Genomic DNA, 21791 nt, shown 5'->3' on the forward strand with positions numbered 1-21791 from the left:
GAACATCAGCCTTTCAAAATTAAAAAAAACAAAAATAGGATTCCTTTCTCCATCTTCATTAACTTATACTTAGGCAAAGTTCTGCAAAGGACCTGTAACAAAATGAGAAAAATATGGACAAATTAAACAAGTATAACACAAACAGTTAATTATTTGATTTAAAGTGTTCTCCTTTACTCTGACCTTATGCTTTTCTCGTGTTTTGGTATCAAAATGTCTTGGTAAGAAATGATAGTGATAAGAGAAAGACCAATATTATATGACATTGCTTATATATGGAACTTTAAAAAAATGATATAAATAATTTATTTATAAAATAGAAGTATTCACAGAGACATAGAAAACAAACCTATGGTAACCAAAGGGGAAGGGGAGGGGGGAGGGACACATTAGGAGTTTGGGATTAAAATATACACACTACTGTATATAAAATAGATAACCAACAAGGACCTACTGTATAGCACAAGGAGCTCTACTTGATATCTTGTAATAACCTATAATGGAAAAGAATCTAAAAAATATCACTGAATCACTTTGCTGTACACTTGAAACTAGCACACACACTGTAAATCAATATATTTCAGTAAAGATTTTTTTTAAAACCAAAAATAAATAAATAAATAAAAAGAGTTCTTTCTCAGCAAAGTAAGAAGTGCCAAAACTTTCTAGTCATATTGGGTAAAGAAGAGAGGGTGGGGATTGGGAAAGAAATTTCAGGTAGAGAAATTCTTTAAGTATGAAAAGGAAAACTGAAACACTAGAAGATTATAGAGAATATCCTTATGACCTTGAGGTGGAAAAAAAATTTCTGAAATGAAACACAAAAAGATATGATTTCCTCTAATCTTAAGAGGAAAGATAAAAGTGTGACTACATTAAGAACCTGATTCAGCAAGAAACCATAAAGAACGAAGGTAAACCACAGAACAAGAAATCTGCAACACAGCAAAGAAACCGTATCCGGAAATCTCTATCAATATGTACCTATAGACAGACATATACACACATACACACTCAAACAAATAAGAAATAGATAGACTAATAGAAAAATGGGTAAAAAACAAATAGGCATTTGCCCAAAATGGAAATGTGAACAATCAATCAATAAATAAAAAGGTACTCAATTTTACTAGTACATCTGGGAAATGAAAATTAAAGCCCACAATGAAATACCATTTTACACTCACCGAATCAGGAGAAATTTAAATTCCTGATGATACCCAAGCATTGGGAACGATGTGGAACAATGCTGTTCTCATGCCCTGCTGGTGGGAGGGTAAAGTAGTACCATCTCTTTGAAAACAAGTTGACATTAACAAAAAAGTTTAGAGGGATACATATTTCCATGCCCCTAGTTTCATTCCCGCATCTGTACCGTACAGAAAATGTGCATTAGGTGCACTGGAGGTATACTCTAGAAGGGTCAGAGCAGCACTGCTCATCACCAGAACCTCAAACCGGAAATAGCCAACGCCTACCCACAGTAGAGGGGATAAACTGTGCAGTTGTACAGTGAGACAGTTTAGGAAGCAGTGAAAGAGAATCATCTCCTAAAACCAAAATTAGGCAGAAAAAGACAATACCAATGAGGTGATTCCATTTATACAAGTTCAAAGACCAAAACAATGCTTTGTGTATATACACATAGAAAGGAGGAGGTAGAACTATAAAGAAATAATTATCTCCAAAATCAGAGAACCAAATATCTCTGGAGGAAGAATTACGCTCTGGGAGAGACACAAAGGATGGGGCGTTTTAGGTGCTGGCAATATTCTCTTTTCTCCCCAGGCATCGGTTGTATGATTGGTTAATGTATACATTTCTTTCCAGATGTATATCTCACACTTAATTTGCCATCCCTTTCTTAAAGTTTTGCTAGCCAAAAATCTCCAAAACTGGGAAGCACCTATTTGTGTGGTACTCAATGAAGGCATTACCAACTCGATGGACACGAATTTGAGCAAACTCTAGGAGATGGTGGAGGACAGAGGAGCCTGGCATGCTGCAGTCCATGAGGTTGCCAAGAGCCAGACATGACTTAGCAACTGAACAACATCAACGATAAAAGCTGAGTCCAAGTATTTTAGAAAGAACTCAGGTTAGCCCCAGGGGAGACTGAAGAAGAAGAGGGGCTGAAGCTGACCTTCAGTTAGTGTCTACACAGCTTCTCTCAATAATGCTCATCCAACAGCTAGAAGGAAGGCAAGTGTCACCACAGCAAAGGTGTCAGTTAGCGGGGGGCTTGTGGAGGCCAGGGGGTCACTGGAGAAGCTCGGGCCATCACTGTGTGGCAGACACTCAGCGCCTGATTTAGGAATCTGGATTTAATTCTGTAGACAGTTAAGTAGACTTGGAGGATTATCATGTAGCAAGGGACAATTAAAGATACCCTAAAGTCTTAGGGAGATGAATCTGGGTGTGAGGGGTAGGGTGGACTGAAGTAGGGAAACCAGTAAGGTGCAGGCATAATGGACCAGGAATGATGGAAGTGAGGGCTTCTCCAGTGGCTCAGCAGTAAAAAATCTGCCACAATTCAGGAGACAAAGGACAAAAATTCAATGCCTGGATTGGGAAGATCCCCTGGAGGAGGGCATGGTAACCCACTCCAGTGTTATTGCCTGGAGAATCCTGTGGACAGAGGAGCCTTCCGGGCTACAGTCCATGGGGTCACAGAGTCAGACACAACTGAAGTGACTGAGCACACATGCACAATGGAAGTGAAGTTAGAATGAGATGGACAGAGATGAGTTACTGAGGAACAGTGAGAACTTAGTGATTGAACCAACTTTTTCAAAAACTTATTTTCTGTCCTTCCCAGCCCTTCCTTTCTAGTTAACGAGAGAGATTCTGCTTTACAAGGATGAGTGACCTGAACCACATAAGGTCAGAAGAGGACTAGCAGACACTGACTTGATGCTGAGAGCCTGACTGAAGGCTTCAAAATTCTCTGCAACTACTTCAGAGTACTGCCGAGGAAGGGGCGAGTGGCAATGGGGCCTTTTCAGCAGCAGCAGAGTTGTTTGACCAGCAAGTTTTAAACTTTTCATTATGAAAATTCTCAAACATATACAACACCAGAATAGTCTAACAAACTCCTGTGTACTCATCACCTGGCTTCAACAATGATCAGTATCTTCTCAAGTGACTTTCATCATTTTCCCCACAGTCTACAGCTCTGAGCCCCAGGAGTGAAGCTAGGTCCAGTGGAGGATAAAACCTACATTTAGAAATACTTGAATCTTAGTGTTTGTGTTCTGTGGGAAAGTCAGTGGTTCCAAAAACAGGTATATACACGGGATCAAGAGCAAAGAGTATGACCATTCAGTTCTACGCCAGAGGCTCCCAGCCTCTGACTCCATAGTCATACGAAGCATGTTACCTATGCTGATGACTAGACTTTAGCCGTCTTGACTGGACTGGATCAGTCATTTGACGTGAAAGTCGAAGGCTGGTTGGGGGTTTGTTGATTGTAAACATGAACAGATCAGTTCTGTTGCTGAGCAGTTCCCCGAGCCTGTGATTACTGCAGAAGGAGGGAAGCCCTTCACAATGGGTGATTCCTTGGAAGAAACTGACTGTATAATCATGCTCCTTCCAGATGTTGCCAGATTTGTTGATTGCATCTCCCATCCTGTGAGAATGAACGCCAGGCAACGCTGATCCGGGAGAGGAAGGGGGACCGTCCTCTCACCATGGCAGAGCCTGAAGTGTCGGTCCTTGGGAAGGCAGGACCTTGGGAAAGGGAAGATGCCAGCACTGTCGAGCTCCACTGCCTGAGTCACCTTGTCAGATCCAGGCAGAAAACGTCCATGCTGTAAGAACACTGGTACCTTAAACTTAATCCTGCACTCAAGGAAGTGCCCATTCCTGGGGCGGCAAAGAAACTTGTCTCCTTCTATGAAACTGTTTTGCAAAACAGCTGTAAGGAAAGAAACCATGGTACATGGAAATACATATGAAAATGTGTTAGGAGTCCTCAGTGGCAATGTCAAGGCTATTTTGAAGCTCACCAGTCCAGATGGAAAAATAAACTGCTTATGACAATGCCCCTGTCCCCTGGGGATTTCTGTCGGTGAGCATGTGACAAGATGTTCTTGCATGACCAAGCTCTGTTTGGCTGTATGCTGAGTAGCCCCAGGTTCTGAAGATTCTTGCTGTAAGGGTAGCCACCTCACAGACTGAAGTACCACCATAAGTAATTTCAAAACGAGAGAGAAAAAACGAGCAACGAGTCCTCTAGTTCTGCTAGTATCCTAACAAACGAAGCTGGCCCTTCTGTCCATTGCTGAAACAGGCCAGAAACCACACTGATCACATGAAGGGTACTTCTAAGAAGACAGACCAAGTACACTGTATGCAGGACAAACAGGATAATTTATTCTCATTTTTCCTTAAAAGAAAGATACAGTAGTTTTATAATTCAGTATGATTAGACGTGATTTATAATTTTAACATTAAAAAAAAAACAAATGACAACAGAAACAAATAACTAGTACAAATTATAAAACTAATAGAGCAAAGAGGAACTACCTTTCTGATCAGAACATGTACCACAGCTATACTTCCTTAGAAAACTTTCTAAGATTTCTAAGCTAAAACTTCTTAGAAAGGGATTGGAGGAAAGCCTTTACTCTCAAGTATTTAAACTACTCCTGTACCCACTAAATGCTTTCACCAACTTGTTAATCAAGTGCTTCCTAAATTTAGGAACCAGTGACCAAGTGGCCTGAAATAAGTCTTGATCTTATCTTTCCAGCTATAAATTATCACTATTTCAAGAAAACAAAATATTTTCTAAGCAACGTTAAGTTTTCTAAAAACTTCAATTACCTTTTCTGGCTCAGTACCTGATTGAAATGTTCAAATGTTCATATTGCACACAAAAAAATTTGAGCAGCATACTATATGAGTGTGAGAAGCTGATGAATATTAAGATTGAGGAAACTCCCTAATGAATCACATTTACATGATTTAAATATATACTTTCTATATCTTTAATTAATATAAGTAAAAAGGTAATCTTTAGAACAGCACAGAAATACAAATGCATTAGTTTTATAAAATATATTCAACCCCTTATACGTGCAACAATCTTTTAATTTTGGAGCTGCCACACAAGGGAGCTAGTTTCTTCTCCTTCATATGAAAGCAGGAAGTCACGTGTACAAAGTTATTTATGTGAAAAGAATAAAGAAACACATTCCTTTTCTTTGTCCTTGACAAATATTTATGGAATGTTGGGAATTATGAAAAAACAATTCCAATGTTACGAAGCCCAAAGACTTGGAATGAAAAAGCTCCTAGTGACACACTGCACTATGTGGAATGACAATCTTCTTCTAGAAACCAGGGCTGCGTTCTCTATCTTGTTTAGAGGATACCACAGAACTGGGTGCACAGACTGAACACCGTGCCATCTCTGGCCACACAGGCAGAGCATGCCAGTGTCAATACCATCTCCAGAGTCCCAACCAACTCCCCAATAGAATAACAGGCCACATTCATCGGCTACCATCCTAACAGGCTACTTTCCAAAACTGCTGAAGCAGATAATAGTTCAAGGGTTCAGGATTAGTCCACTGGCCTCTCCCAGAGCTGGGTGTTCCTAAACTCATCACCGCGCCTCAGGGAAAAGGACCACTGGCTTGAACTTCCACAAAACCAAACCAAAATCTGCCTGCCAGGGAGACAAAGCTTCATTTTACAGCTTGTAACTAGCAGATGAAAAATCTAACTTCTTTATTAAAGAACTCATATCCTTTAGCATATTAAATACTGCTCGCAAAATACTTTCATGCAGACTTTAAGAACCTGTCTCTCGGCTTTGCAACAATAAATGTCTCATCTCTCCCTTCAAAGTTTGTTTCCTCCTTACCTTTCTAAGTAAATTATCCTAAAAAAAAACTTCAATGCTTAATACAGGACTCAGAAAGCAAGGTAAGGTTGAGGAGATCAGGTCATATGCTCTGGTCTGCTGCCCAAGAATATTACTGCTGTGTTTCTTAAAGCAAAAAGTAGAAGAGAATTGTTTTAGGGTCTGAGGGCTGGCAAATCACTAATGGATTTGGGTATAGACTATTCATCCTGGTTACATGAGCCAATGCAAATGCAAAATAACCACAAGACATACTTTGACAGGCTACTTCTATTCATTAGCCTGGGACACTTGGGCCAGCTTTAGCCCTCTTTCCCTTACCTATGTCATCAGCATTACAGTGCTTAGTAGGAATTAAAGCCAGCCAGGGACTTTTTCCAAACACAATCTTTAAGTCACCTGGATGGCAGAGAAGTGTCCACCAAGCTGTGGATGCAGTCTATGTGCCCGGTGCACTCTGAAAAAGCCTGGCTGACCCTAGCACCCTCAGGCCTACCTAAACACACTTAGTTCTCAGATGAAAGCACTGTGTGGCCAAGCAAAGCACACATCTTTACCAGTGAGATGTCCACAGGTGGCCACACACCTGCTGGCTGCTGTGGCTCACAGAGCCAGTGGCTGAAGGAAGCTACAGTTTCCAGGCTGCCGCTGGGCAGGGCCCAGAATCCAAACCTGAAGCACGTAGGCCCCCAGGACCAGGGGCCAGGCTTCCTGCCTCTACCTGTGCTGGCTGCCCCGGGGTCCCAACAATGTGACAGCCTGCACTCCCTGAAGACCCCCATACCTCCCAGGACCTGAAAGAATAAATATAGTTATGGTCTTTTGACCATCTCTATGACAGAAGTTCTATCTTCTGACATACTCATTTTATGTTGAAAGCCAGTTAAATGACCACTGTAAGGGTGGAACTCTTAACTGGAAATGTGAAGAGAAAGTTCCATTAAGGTGTATATTAAAATGGGGAGTGAGAGCAAAGCAATGTTAAATTTTATGTAACTATTTTTATTTCAGTGGGATTCCAAAGTGGATTGGGCTGCTTTGAATGATGAGAGATGAGAATTCACCCCAATTGTACAAATCATACAAACTAAAGGATGAACCAGCAGTGTGCTGGCTGACCCCTCACAGCACTATGAACGCTATCTGGTACACTATCATACTCTATCCAATGAAGTGCCCTCATGAAACAACGAGATGTTCATCTCAGTGCAACTTTAAAGTACCTTTTAAAACTTTTGTTTGGTACTACCTTCTTCTCTTCAAACAGTATTTTCCTGAGAAAGCTTTCCTAGTAGAAGTGAAATTAATGTTTCCCACAGTAAGTCCTTTATCATCAATGAATTCTTAAATCATTATACTCAAAGGGAAGTATGCTTTTAGGTTTATAGGACTTGTGTTAAAACACAAATTGGAAAACTCAGGGATACTTAGATTATGTCCCTATGCTTCATTTCACACGCCCCAGTAGTGCTTCTTACACAAACATTTCTTAAAAGATAAATATAATTAAGAGTCCTCCCTAATTAGGCCCCCAGTTTTCTCAATACTCATCACATCTAATGTAGGTTATATTCACAATGTGTTTCCCAAGTATCTTTTGTTATTGAAAAAGCAGTCTGTTGCCTGTAAGTACTCCCTGAGAACACCCAATCGAAGTCCCCTCGACAAGCAAATGAGAGCTGAGTCTGGCAGCTACATGAGGTCTAGTTGTGTAAAAACCTTCAGTACTGAGCACACCTGTGTCTAACATGAACCCAGATGTCCTTTACAAAACATGACTAATGTCATGGCTGAAGTTTTCTTCTCTTGCTTTTCTAAATGTGAGCCAAGATGAGAATTCTATTTAATATTTACAGATCATCTTGCTTTTCTTTTATAAATGCTTTTGGAAGGGGTTAGACATTGATTACATGAGCATCTTCTATCAGGGAAGGAGGAAGGCCAAGTGCCTTGAAAAGCTTCATGAAGAGTAAGACTGAGAAAAAACCTGTTAAATCTGTAAACACCCAAAGGGAAACCGTTCAAAAGAAGAAATAGAAGGCACAAACTTCGGGTTAAAAAATGCATGTAAAGATTGCAACATTACTACAGTCAACAGAACCCACCTAGGTCTTTAAAAGTCTTGCCCTAAATACAGTTAAACTGTTTCAACTCTGCTGTAACCAGCACCATGCTAATTCTTTGCACATCTACTTGAACAATTAGGAAGAGTAAAAAAAGCACAGTGACACTCTTTGACACTTCAAAGCAAGTGTGTAGGATGGGAAAAGGATAAATTAAAATCACAAAACACTCCATCCTCAGAACTACCACCTCTTACTTCTATGGTTTCCAGGAGGAAGTGAATGACAAATTTGTTCTGTAGGTAGAGAACCAACAAACAAAAAAATCCTCATATAACTCAGCAAAATAACAGCAAAGGGTTGGATTGTATGGCCCCTCCACACTATCAGAACATTTTAGGGCTTGCTTTAGAGAAATTAAAATAGCAATATAACTTAATCTTAGCATGTATAAATATCCATCTGGATATTCAAACAGCAACAACAGAACAAAACTTACATCAAGGAGAAAATTTTCTAAAGTAAACAAATGTATAATGTCAGAACTCAAAATTCATTAGAAGGTTCACTGTGTGTTTTAATCAGGCTCAGACTGAAATAAACGTAGTCAATTTAAACCCCAACCTGGGAAGCCATCCCGGCTGCGGTTGTGGTTTTCATCTTTTCAGTGTCCCATGACATTCATTTAGACAGAGGGCAACCGTCCATGTAAACAGTTCGACCTATTGGTCCCCTGCTGTGGACCTGCAGCCGATGAAGAGGAACAGTCTGGGAGCAGTAGACAGACAGGGGACGCTTAAAACCTAAGAAAGCGACAGCAGCTTCTGGGTGGCTTGCTCGGCTCAGGGTTTCCCGTCAGGCAGCTCAGTGAGACTCTGTGGAGTGGAACTGGTGAAAGTGGAAAGCCATGAAGACATAGCTGTCTTCGCGCTGGAAAAAGCTCCTCCAACCGACTGGCCTGAGTGGAAAGGAGGGGAAAAACAGAAGGAAAACAGTCTTCACTTCTGTTAAGAGACACTGAAAAACCAATGCTACTTAACTGCAACACATTGATATGTTAATAGGTACTACAATAAAATTGACACTTCTAATTTCAAAATAATCCCTTACTGTAGGAATGTCTAAGAGGAAACTGACTAGTGTCTGGGTATAAGACATTGCTCTCCTAAGTATTTTGAAAGTCTTTGGGAAACTCTTCCCAGGCCAGTGGTTCTTAAACGACTTGGAGAGCTACAAAAAACAAAAAAAAAAAACCCAACAAAACAAAACCAAACTTCTATGTGCTCTCTGTAACCCAAATCCAAGTTTATAACTGAAAACCACCTACAAGAAAGAGTTGTTAGGCTGCTTAGGGAAATTTGTTATTGTCATCTAAAATCATGTTGCATCACAGGACTTCCCTGGTGGTCCAGTGGTTGGAAATCCGCCTTACAGTGCGGGGAAACTGATCCCTGGTCGGGGAACTGGCATCCCACATGCCTCGGGGCAACTAAGCCTGTGCGCCACAACCAGAGAAAAGCCCGCACCAGGCCCGAAGCACTCAAATAAATAAAATAAATAACCACGGTGCACCAAATGAAAACATACAGAGCTCTATCTGCCTGCGGTCTGTTTTGTTTGTAACAGCATTATCTCAAAAGCTGATGTTATAATGAAATTATTTAAGTTGAATCATACACACTCACTGTTCTTGGAGAGGGGAATGTGGAAGAAGGGAACAGGTCACAGAATTTAAATAGCAGCAGCATCAAAAAAGATTAACTGACATCATATACCTTTGATGAAGTAGAATTTTTCTACCAAAAACAAAGAATTCAAAATAAATCAAAGGTATAATATTGTATGGAAATAAATGCTTATATATTTAATTCTATTCCCTTGTACAGGGGTGATAGGACTGTGTATCTTGCGTTTGTCTTTAAGTCTGTAGAACAGTTCTCTTACCCATCTCCAGATGTACAGGACATTAGAGCTAGGAGGGCCCTGGCACAGAGATCACCTAGTTCTGGGGCTTTAGAGTTGTGTTCAGTAAGCTCTCAGAAGCTAAGGAATGAAATGGGCCCTATTTTTAATACTGGTATTACAAGACAAAAGTAGCTGAGTGTAAATAACTGGGCACCTGAGATAACTGGGAGTTCCCTGGACACTGTTGCATTATTTCTTTAAGTTTGAAATAGTATAAAAGTAAACAATTAAAAATATAGGAAAGAAGGAACAAGAAATTTCTTTAGAAAAAGAGATGGAATAATCTTCAAAACAGCCAAAGTGAAAAAAGCTAGGTACAGAAGGGTATACCTAACAACCATTCGTCTGGTTTTGGTATCAGGGTAATACACCCTCATAAAACAAGTTGGAAGGTATTACCTCAACCATTACTTTCTAAAAGAGTTTGTATAAAATTAGCATTATTCCTTAACTGTTTGATAAAATTCGTAAGTGAAGCCACCAGGGCTTAGATTACATTTAAAAACTTGTAGCAAGCCTTTAAACTTTAACTCAATTTATTTAATATATTTAGGGCTATTCATATTTTCTATATTTTTACTGCATTGATTTTGGCAATTTGAGTCTTTCAAGGATTTTGTAGATTTCATCTAAGGAGTTGAAAAACTGGCACAAGATTATTCATAGTATTCCCTTTTAATTTCTGTAAGATCTGTAGTGGTATCCCCTCTTTCATGCCCCATACTGGTCATTTGTATCTTCTTTTTCTCTTTACTAGTCTGTAGAAATATCATTAATGTGATCTTTTCATAAAAACAATTGTTGGTTTTCACTGATCTTCTTTACTGTGTGATACTACCTTAAAAGACAGCTGCTCCTAATGCCTACTTTATTATTATATAAATAATACTCTACTATTTATAAAGAACTGTGGGCAGCTCAGGGGACAGAGGGAGAAATCCAGAGAAGTTTGACTCCTGATAACAGAATAGATATGACAACATTTGCTAAACTTGGTTTGGCATTATCTAGTGTCACAAGAATTGTTTTAATGAATAAGACCAAAATTAAAAAGAAAAACCTCTGTATATTCAACCATCTTGCACTATTATGTGATATACACATGTCTACAACTTTATGTTTTTATCAGTGACATACTGAGGATAGAGAAGAGATGTTTTATGATTCCAATCTGTTCCTGCCTAAGACATCCTTACCAACAGCTTTTCCTGTTTGTACAACATTCCGACTTGTTGTAACCATGACGTTTCCAAGTTTTTTGCCACGTTCACTGTTTTGAACAGAACTGAGTAAAGGAGAGAAATGTTAAGTAAGTACAGTTAAAAAAAAAAAAAATTACTAACATATACATTAACCACTCTATAATCATCCCCCAAATCAGAACTGAGAAATGAAGATAAATAATTCATTATTTGTTATACATCAATTAATTTACTAATATTTTAAGTACAGAAATTTTCAGAAAATTTTAAAAAACTATACAGATGAGCCAGAAAGTGGTGTAAGGACATAAGGATGTATGGTTATACATAATTCGTATGGTCATAATTTGCTAAAGTTACTTCACCAGAATAAAAATGGCAAATCCTGCTATTAGTTCACACCATTCTCCATGAAACAGCAGTGTTTTCATTTTGAAACATACACACTGCTGAGCTAGAGAACGTTATGCACATATTTGGTTACTATTTGAAGCACAAGTCTATGAAGTGGAGAAAAACAATTCCCAATTAGCGATGAAACACATGGCATGAATTCAGACAGAAGAATGTTCCTAGGATTTTCCCTAAATACTCACTGTGAGAATCTTAACTTCATGTCTGACACTGAGTACTGTCCTTGGAAAGGATGGCTGTAAAACAAAGTTTGAGTTTAGACTATGGGTCTCTCACCAACAAAGCTGCACCACAGAGTTATCACAAGGAAGTATCAGGAAACTGCACTGGGGTGACTCAGGCGGGCGGCAGTGCTCCAAACGCGATACCGGAAATAGGGTTCTGATCACAGCTCTCCACTCACAGTCACGGGAGTCTCTCTCAGCTTATGTACTCTGCTTGTAAAATACATGTTTTTTTCTTGGGTGGGGTTGGTTTGTGTTAGTGCCGCCCTAATGTTCTTCTTTGGTCTGAGGTGGGGCCCAAGCACCAACATTTTAAAAAAACTCCTGGGACAGTCAGGGATAGAATCTCTGACTTTGGCCATGGCTTGATTCTGGCCATCTTATAAATGGGTCCTATTGGTTAAAGGATGATTTAATCTGTGTTATCAGAAAAGCAACTCAAAGTGCAGATCTTAGGGAAATAGTATATATAAAAATCAGGTAACCTGATCAACATTACACTATAAAACAAGGAATCAGTAAACATTCAGATTCTTAACTCATACACAAGGCAGGGGTCTTTCTGTCAATGTCTAACAAAGAAAGTTACCCCCCCCCCAAAAAAGTGACCCTGGTAAAATTTGCAGCCACTTATTAAAACATCAAAATGCTATTATGTGGCTCTTTCATGTGAATGTATGGCAAAAACCACCACAATATTGTAAAGTAATTAGCCTCCAATTAAAATAAAAAAATGCTATTATGGCTTTTCAAATGATAACAAATTTATTTATTGGTCACATTAAGCATACATAACAACCTCTCTTTTTTCTGGATTTCCAAATCATCAGTTGAAAGCATTGAGAGGACTTAATTTTCTAATCTTTAGGAGTGGAAGAAAGGGTTTCAAAGATCTCAAACCTTACATTTAGTTTTGAATGTTTCTAAATTATACCCCCTGATGACAGCTGAAGCCTATCATTTCTTGTTTTTAATTTGGTGAAAATGCTGAAAATCTGCTGGCTATCATATCTGCATAATTTCTCTATCTAATTTTCTGGTCTTTTTGCTTCAGCTTTCTTTCTCCTCAACCTAAATAACCTCAATTATTTACATAGTTCTAAAAGTACTGTTTTTACAATCCTTTAAAACACATGCCAGCTAATCCTCATAAGGACCTACATTAAAATCTGTAGCGCTGCTTCAAGTTAAAGGCACCACAGCAGATGCAGCAGCTGAGTAAAGATCTGTCCAGGCTAACAGAGCCCCAGGGGAGGAGCCAGACCTGTGAACGGTCACTCCCCCAGCACCACTACAACCAGCGCCATGGGCAAGCGAGCTCACGTCTGTTTCTCTTCATTACTCTTTGGAACACAGACCTTGCGGTTAGAGAGGGAGAAAACTTTGAACTTAGTCCTTTCATTTAATTCCATTACAGTGTATCTGCCTTTTAATTCTCTATGTTTTTACCACATCCAAATGGCAATCTAGGTTTCTGCCATAGCCCAGTGTGAGGACTAAAGTCACCAAAACTGCCTGAACCTAGTCATGGTTCTTGATGGTAAGTTTAGCAGACATGTTCTCCCAAGCCCTGCTTCCTTGCAGATGCTTCTGCAAGTTACAACGACATAAATCCCTGGATTTTGTGTGTGCAGCCCCACTAAAGCACGTTCCCAAGTCAAGCTTACCCTAGTTTCTAAATAATATGGTAATCAGTACTAAGTTGATTTTTGTCATATTTTCATGAAGAAGTTTAAAATACAAGTGAAACATAATGCTGCAATGATACTCCAATAAAAATTAATTAAAAAACACATACACAAAAAACCACAAATGAAAACAAAAGTTCAATGTATACTTATATCATAAAGAAATTAAAATCCTTTAATTTAGAAGTTCCCAATATGTACACATTATATCAACTGATCTCCTTAGACGCCACTCTCCCATTCACATGGTATTTTTTCTTAATGGCCCAATTCTCTAGCACATTTAAATGCCTTTTACGTGGAATAAAGTCTTTGCCCAGTCAACAGTCAATATTATGACAGGTATTAAATTTTGTTGGATCTTAGAATCTGATATGGAAATGGCACCAGATTTTACCGATTATCTAGGAATTCAAATATTGACTTTAGTTGTTCACACTTCATATTTTACAATAACCTCTCAGTTTTAACCAGTGCTATTTCCCTCAAGGCTTCTATCTTGCTTGACCATTCTGCTGAGGCGATATGACATACGAGCATCCCCACAGGCTAGGACTTTCATCTCCGAATTATACTGGAAGCTGGGAGAAAGGTTAGTGCTTCCAAAATGCCTTGTGCTTTGTGATTAAGAAGTGTGAATAGGGAAGCAGTTTTCAGCTGCTTCCCTGTACTTGGGAGCCTTTTTTATAAAAAATCTATTTAAGGGATTCTTGAAGATATTCACAGTATCATCAGAGTTCAGACATGATTTTCTTTATTCAGAAACCCTTAGTAAGTCAACCACCTCTATCACCCTGTAGAGGATGTGCTTACTTCGGATTTATTTCTGCAAGTGCTGGATGCTTGTTGCTGTTCCAGACCCTGTAGTTGTGAGTGTTCTTCCAGGCTGTAACAAAGGTCGTCCCATAGTCCGATAAGATCTTTTCGTTATCTGTCAAGTAAATATTTGAAAGTTGGGCTGGACTGTAGCCAGGCAGGGTTATAAAGATTAATAACCAATAACAGTAAAGAAATAGCTTTAGCCTCCCTGTCCCCTGCTGCTTTCTTGGGGAGAAAGCCTACCAGATGTCAGAAAACTTGGGTCAAGTTCCAAAACCCTAGTAAGAAGCTATGTGGCCTTTGCTAAGTCACTTGATCACTTGGAATTTCATTTTTCTTACTAGAAAATAAGGGGCTTGAGCCAAATATTTTCTAAGGTTCCTAAAATCTCCAAAATATTTCCATGTTCTCCTCACCAAGGTAAGGAGGCATAGTACTGTTTATTAAAAACTACAGACTAGAGTGGGTTAAACATACTGACATATATATATGGAGTAGGCAATTAGGGTATTTTTTTAAAAATATTTTCACAAATACTATTTTCTAAGAAAGGAAATTAGAAAGAATAATTGGTTCTTTTTAGCCATTCTTTTTTTTTTTCATTCTTTTTTCTTTATCTTACTATTTGGTGAAACTCACTCTTGAGTGTCCAAGCATTTCATGGTCAAAATACTTAATAAGGGGATTTTCATATATTTAATGCATAAAACTTTCTGGCTTCATCTCTATCAAGAGGAAGCTTCAATCCACAGTGCTTCTTCTACTTGGAAGAGCAGAAAAGGTTAGGAGAACTGATTCAAATGGCTATTGCTTCATATATTAATTCCAAGTTGCTTGCTTTGAAGGTGAAACACATGACTTTCGTTGCTGGGAGAGGAAGAGAAGAACATTCATGGTTCTATATGCACCATAAGGAAGTGCTTTTAAGAACATATTCATCAATCAGCTCATTGGGCTAAATTTCCTTTAAGAGCTTGGGTGTGAACCAGACTAATTGGGTTGAAGTCCAGCTCAGTCTCCTACCAGGGGGAAGAGCAAGTTATTTAACCTCTCTGTGCCTCAGTTTCTCAAGTCTGTAAAATGAGGATGACATGGTATCTACCTCTAAGATTGTTGGGACGATAAAATGAGTTAGTAGATGTTAAGTGCTCAAAAAAAACACAAGGGAGGGTCTCCACACATGTTAAATGTTCCCTCTGAAAGTACGTAGCTACTGTGTACTCAGGAAAATATTTTTAAGAAGTAAATTAATTACTCAGGAACATACATGACTAGTGAAGACTTGGGTTTTCTTGCTAGATAAACTGAGTGATTCTGGATTAGAGGATTTAATTTGGGGATCTCAGTTGCTACAATTGTAGAAGAGGCAGACATTAAAAAAAAAAAAAAAACCCATTAACAAATAAGGAGTCACTCCATAGATTTCTTAATGAATGAAGAACATGCCTGAAGCCTGGATTTAAAACTCTACATATACTATTGGAAGAACTAATCTAGGAGGTGGCAGCAGCGGGGTTGATTTAAACATCTACTGACACCACAACGTGAAGGGACTTAATGACACTAATAAATGGTTAAGATGGTAAATTTTATGGATTTCACTACAATTTTTAAAAAAGCAACCTGGAAACAGTTGGAGAGATCATTGAGAAGGAGGAAAAACAGAAGCTCTATATGCTTTTAACAACCTCACCACCATCACTACCAAATCTACTGATTTGCTAATGTGCAGGGTGGCAGGTATCCCAGGTGTGAAAGCTCATTGCAGAGCTTCATTTTCTCTTTGAATATATTCATTTCTGTGGGGAATGAGAATTTTAACACAGGAGTGATTCTATGTTTGCATGATCCATTTTAACTATTTAATAGGGATACTATTAGAATGGAAAAATTTGAAGGTTTAATCACTCAGAATGTGATCTCCAATGATTTCTATTTTTTTTAAATATTTTTTTTCCATCCCTCATATATCTTAAAAACATGTAAGCAGTGTTTATAAATAGCATTCAACTACTGATATATCCTTCCATATGGTGAAATACTAAGTCATGTAAAAAGTGATGAAGATCTACATTTACTCTTCTGATACATGTTTATATCATAAAGAAAAACTAAGCTATAAAAAACATGAAAAATGGGATCCATGTTTGCAAAAGGACTACCATGAACACTACAAAACTAAAATCCAAAACATATGCATAGAAAAAGGTCTGTGTGTGTTAGTCGCTCAGTTGTGTCCGACTCTTTGCAACCCTATAGACTGTAGCCCACCAGGCTCCCCTGTCCATAGGATTCTCCAGGCAAGAGTACTGGAGTGGGCTATTTCCTTCTTTTTCTCTAGACCTTTGGAGAAAAAGGTCTAGAAGGATATGAATTACTCAAATTGTGAAGAGTAGTTAATTCTATATGTGTGGCTGCTGCTGCTGCCTAGTCACTTCAGTCATGTCCGACTCTGTGTGACCCCACAGACGTCAGCCCACCAGGCTCCCCCATCTCTGGGATTCTCCAGGCAAGAACACTGGAGTGGGTTGCCATTTCCTTCTCCAGTGAGTGAAAGTGAAAGTGAAGTCGCTTAGTCATGTGGAGTGACAGGTAATTTTTCTGATCACTTTATTTCTTATGCAATTCAAAGCATCCAGAGTTACCAAATGAGAAAGTGACTGTGAACTCCTTACCAAGCTGCAGTGTGGCGGCCAACAGTGCGTGGATATAGACTGCAAACTGGGCTCGGATCCACTCGTCACCTCCCTCCCAGCCCGTGCCGTCCAGGAAGACGTCGTCCCGGTTCTCAGTCACATGCCTCACTAGGTAATCTGCGAACCTTAGGTCTGCAGTGGTTGGGTTGAGCAGCTTCCTGAGTTCTGGATCATGGATCTGGATCAAAGCTTCTTCTACCTAGAGGGTACCCAGGTACAAGTCAGAGTCTGGGCATTCATGCAGACATCCATGCCATACTTTAAAGAGTAATTACTGGGAAGTTGGAGCTGGAAATAAAAAATATGAATAATAGCTTTCTCAAAAGATGAGCCTAAGAAAGAGATTTTTTTATCCTGAAGTTGTTTCTTATTTTTCATTATTTAAAAAATGCTAAGTTTTTGTTCTTACATGCATAAATACTCAATTTTGAATTATAAAAGTGATTCATGTTGACAAATATTTTGGAAAATATAGAAATGTACAGTAAAAATCACCTTTATCATACAGAAATGAATACAATTAATTAAATACAATTACTAAAAATTTTTGCTTTGACTGCACAGATACTTTGGGATATATTTATTATGTAATACTTGACAGAGAGAACTATATGTAACTTACAGGTTAGTTTTAAAGTATAATAATAAATACCCATCAGCTTGCCAACCAACTTCAGAACTAGAATGTAACAATGTTTAAGAAAACTCTGTGGTCCTTTCATCTATATCCTTCTGTCTTAGAAGGTATAATATATGTATTTTTCTCCCTCAATATTGGGATCCATATAGCTTTGAATCCCAGATTTTTAATTTATTGTATTATAAACATTTCCCCAGGAAGCACATTCTGGTACTTTCTGTTAGGAACTACAGAAACCTTAGGGTGGCTGAAATCCCCCCCACCCATTTGTAAAAATTATTTTAATTGTAAAAGTTAACAAATTATTTATACTTCTTCTATATTAATAAGATATCAAGTGTTTATCTCTAGCTCCTTCTGCTTGATATTGGGGCATATTAAACTATTTAAATGATAAACACACTTTTATTGTGAGACTATATTAAGACTAGATAGCCTCGGTAGGAATCCTGGCTCATCCGCTTAGCAGCTGTCTGATCCCCTCTGTTCCTTAGCTTCCGCAGGTGTGATACGGACAGTAACAATGCCTATCTCACAGGTTGTTATGAAAATTAGATAAGTTCATATACCTAAGGCGCTTAGGATGCCTGGCAAAGGAAGCAACTATGACCACTATCAGTGTTATTACTATGCCCCAAATTCCATTTTAAAAAAACAGGGACCAGCAGTCAAGGACCTGCACTCAGACGTCAACTTACTTCCACAATGGCATCACTGAGGTGTTTCTGTTGTCGAAAAAGGATGTTAGTAGCTCCAGCAACAAATCCTCGAATGGTGACATCAGAGAGAAGATGATGCTGCTGCAGTGCCATATAAGGCAAACACAGATATCCCTATGAATTACAAGAGAAGAAAATGTTAGAAAAGTAATGGAACAGCCATGTCTCTCGTAACGGCTGGTGTTTTGGTGGTTTAGTCACTAAGTTGTGTCCAACTCTTTGCGACCCCATGGACTGGGCCACGGTAGCCCACAAGGCTCCTCTGTCCATGGGATTTTCCAGGCTAGAATACTAGAATAGGTTGCCATTTCCTTTTCCAGGGGATTTCCCCCACTCAGGGATGGAATCTGGGTCTCTTGTATTGCAGGTGGGTTCTTTAACAACTGAACCACCAGGGAAGCCCCTCGTCAAGCCTAGACAGCTAATAGTAGGAAAGAAAACTCCCAATCTTCACCCAACCCCATGCTATTCCTAACACAGCTGATCTTTGACTCAACATAATAATATACCAATAATAACAACCACAGGTCCTGACTGTATTAAGGCCAGTTAATTGCTAACCTGCTCCATGAATGGTCAAATCTTGGCAAGGTAGTCTAACAAGGTTGTCTTGAGTGACCACTAGGCTTTCAGTTCAACTTAAAAGCTTCCACTGTAACTAACAAGCTAGGGTTTTTTTTTTTTTCATTTAGGAATGAAGTACTAATATTAAGCCCACTAAAAAACATGCTGTTTAGTAGAAAGCTGTTCCTTCTTCCAGTAAAATTTTAAAACACAGGCATTTGCACATAACCACCAAAGTACTCTTATGAGAATAGCAAAGCACTGCATAGCAATTATTTTACTGTCCTATAATTTAAAATGATACAGTATTTCAAGATATTTGCTACTAAATGTTCAAAGCAAAAATGACCATGGCAGTAGTTGTGTATTTGAAATTTCCAGTTGAATTGCATTTGAAAATACCATTGCCCTGAAAATTATATTTAACTGCCAAACCACAGCAGGGAGTTAAGTGTACAAAAGAAGCCTGTATCCTGAGAAAAAAGGAATGCTAACACTGGAATGATGCCCTGAAGGAGGAAATGGAATTTTTGCTGAAAGATTCTAAATCAAGATAGACCTCAACAAGTGGCATAATTTGTGTATAAAGCCAGGAGGGAGGACTTGCTGAACTCCTGAATTTGTTTTCAATCAAGTTTGATGACAGTTTTATTTATTTGTTATTTTAATCATCTTAAAACAAAACAAAACACCGAACCACAGTAATCCAGATAATGTCTTGTGTCCATCATGAGAATTTCTCTGAGGGAAGGAGACACCACTTCTGCTACTTCATGTCCTTCCCTATGTCTAGGATGTACCATACAGCCAGCTATTAGGAGAAGACATGAGAGAAGACTTGCAGAAGTTGGAATACATGTCTGGTAAACTGGTTTTATTCTCCTTCTTAACAATGTTTTCCTCTCCTCTATAAAATGTGAACTAGTAGAAGCAGCAAAAATAAATCCATGTCTATGCCTTACACATATTCAGTATACAGTGTTTCTCAACCCACGCCCTCTTGTGACTAAAGGTGGAAAGGATCCATGCTGCTCACGCCAAATCACTCAAACAGCTGGTAGACTCATGGGTCTCACTTTACCTTGTGTGCTTCGTATTAAAAACGTGTTACTTGTTTCTGAACACAAACACCACGATGCTGAATGCTCTTTCAAACTTTATATGGACTCCCCCGAATACTCCTCCCCCAGCCAGGACTGAGAATCCTTGATAAGGGCACTTTCAGAACTACCTATATTTACAAAGATTGATTCAATTGCTCATAGTATTGCATTTCACAACTGATTCTGTTAAAGGAGAAAGGTCTGTTGTCAGCAGTGGAATTCTTGGCTAAGTCGCATGAAAACTAAGCATGTGGTTTTTTTTTTTTTTAAAGTCAATAGTTCAAAGTTTTGTTTTTTTTTAAATGAAGAAATACAGTCCTTAAAATATTACACATATCCATATTCTTTGACCCAGTATTTTACTTCTTACAATTTATCCTACAGAAACACCTGTTCATGTGTGAGATTTGTAAAAAGTTACTTATTGCAGCATTACTTATTGCAAACGACAGGAATCCTAACTATTCATGACTAGGGCAATGAATAAATGTTTTTCTATATGATGGAGTACCCTGCAGTACATGATGAAGTTCATCTCCACGGAATATTTTGTTAAAAAAAAAAAACACATAGATTAGGTAAGGTTGGTTGCCAATGGAGAGGGGAACAAATTTCCTGCTATTCTCTGAGTAGCAGGGAATGGAATGAGAGAGATTTTTTATTATTATAGATGCTTTGGAACCTTCTGCATATTGAACCATGTGAAAGCATTGCAGATTTATAAAATTATTTTAAACAGTAGTTCAAAATAACCTTAAAATTTTAGCAGTGTCACCTTTACCGATGGTCAATCTAGCCTAAACCTTTTAAAGGTCTCCAATGCACAGTGGCAGCAAGTCTGAGTACATTAAACACAGCAGCCTCTACACCCAACACACCACCACCTTCCACTTTCCCAGGGTGTTTAACTTCTGCATGAGGGCTGAGGTATATAATGGCCAAAAAAAGAAACTGAAGAGATGTTTGCACACCTATGCTCACAGCAGCACTACTCACAATAGCCAGAATGCAGAAGCAACCCAAATGCCCACTGATGGATAAACGGATAAGGAAAATGCGGTAGATGCATACAATGCAATACGATTCAGCCTTAAGAAGGAAGGAAATTCTGTCATACGCTACAACACGGATGAACCTTGAGGATATTATGTTAACTGAAATAGGCCAGTCACAAAAGATAAATGCTGTACGATTCCACTTATGTAAGTATTTAAAAGTAGTTAAGTTCATAGAAACAATGATGGGTGCCAAGGGTTGGGGTGAGGGGAGAATGGGAAACTGTGGTTTAAAGAATACAGACTTTCAGTTTTGCATGATGAGAAAGTTCTAGAGATCTGTAGTACAACCATGAGAATACACTTAAAATCACATAATTGTGCACTTAAAAATGGTAAAGCAGATAAATCTTATATTTGTTTTTTGATCATGATTAAAACTAAGAAATGGATGGCATCAAAAAACACAACTCAGCTTGGTAAATCTGGAAGACCTGTTGTGAGCTGATCTGTTACAGCACTTCAAAAGCATACTGCCTTCTCCATTGTGACCTGGGAAGGGCTACGATGTCATTAGGACCAACTGCCACTTTCTTATCTCTCAGGTCTGAGATGATAAGCATGTTTGTGAACCGCAAGCCTCCTTGCTGTGGGCATGTCAGTTTTCTCCAAACTCTATCTAGCACTTAAAGGTAACCCCTATTTAAATCTTAAGTATAAGTAAGAACCTAAGTTGATCCTGAAATTGATGTGGAAATGCAAAGGGCTAAGAAACTCTTGAAGAACAATAGCAAGAGGAGAAGCCTTTTCTCTGCCTGACACGA

The 21791-nt window shown here is 38.7% G+C and overlaps 1 protein-coding gene across 1 annotated transcript in view; it reads right to left on the reverse strand.

Annotated features, from left to right (window-relative positions):
- Positions 1 to 432: 432 nt before the first annotated feature.
- AVL9 (AVL9 cell migration associated) overlaps positions 433 to 21791 on the reverse strand; it is a 59603-nt gene continuing 38244 nt past the window's right edge. Inside the window, exons 11-16 of the mRNA XM_061165407.1 lie at positions 18285 to 18419; positions 16926 to 17145; positions 14245 to 14362; positions 11702 to 11755; positions 11100 to 11188; positions 433 to 8896 (exon numbers count right to left, since the gene is read on the reverse strand). Coding sequence (XP_061021390.1) covers positions 8781 to 8896; positions 11100 to 11188; positions 11702 to 11755; positions 14245 to 14362; positions 16926 to 17145; positions 18285 to 18419 — 732 coding nt within the window. The 3' untranslated portion in view covers positions 433 to 8780. The remainder of the gene's footprint in view (positions 8897 to 11099; positions 11189 to 11701; positions 11756 to 14244; positions 14363 to 16925; positions 17146 to 18284; positions 18420 to 21791) is intronic.

Source organism: Dama dama, chromosome 18 (assembly GCF_033118175.1).
Source record: "Dama dama isolate Ldn47 chromosome 18, ASM3311817v1, whole genome shotgun sequence".
Classification (NCBI taxonomy): Eukaryota; Metazoa; Chordata; class Mammalia; order Artiodactyla; family Cervidae; genus Dama; species Dama dama.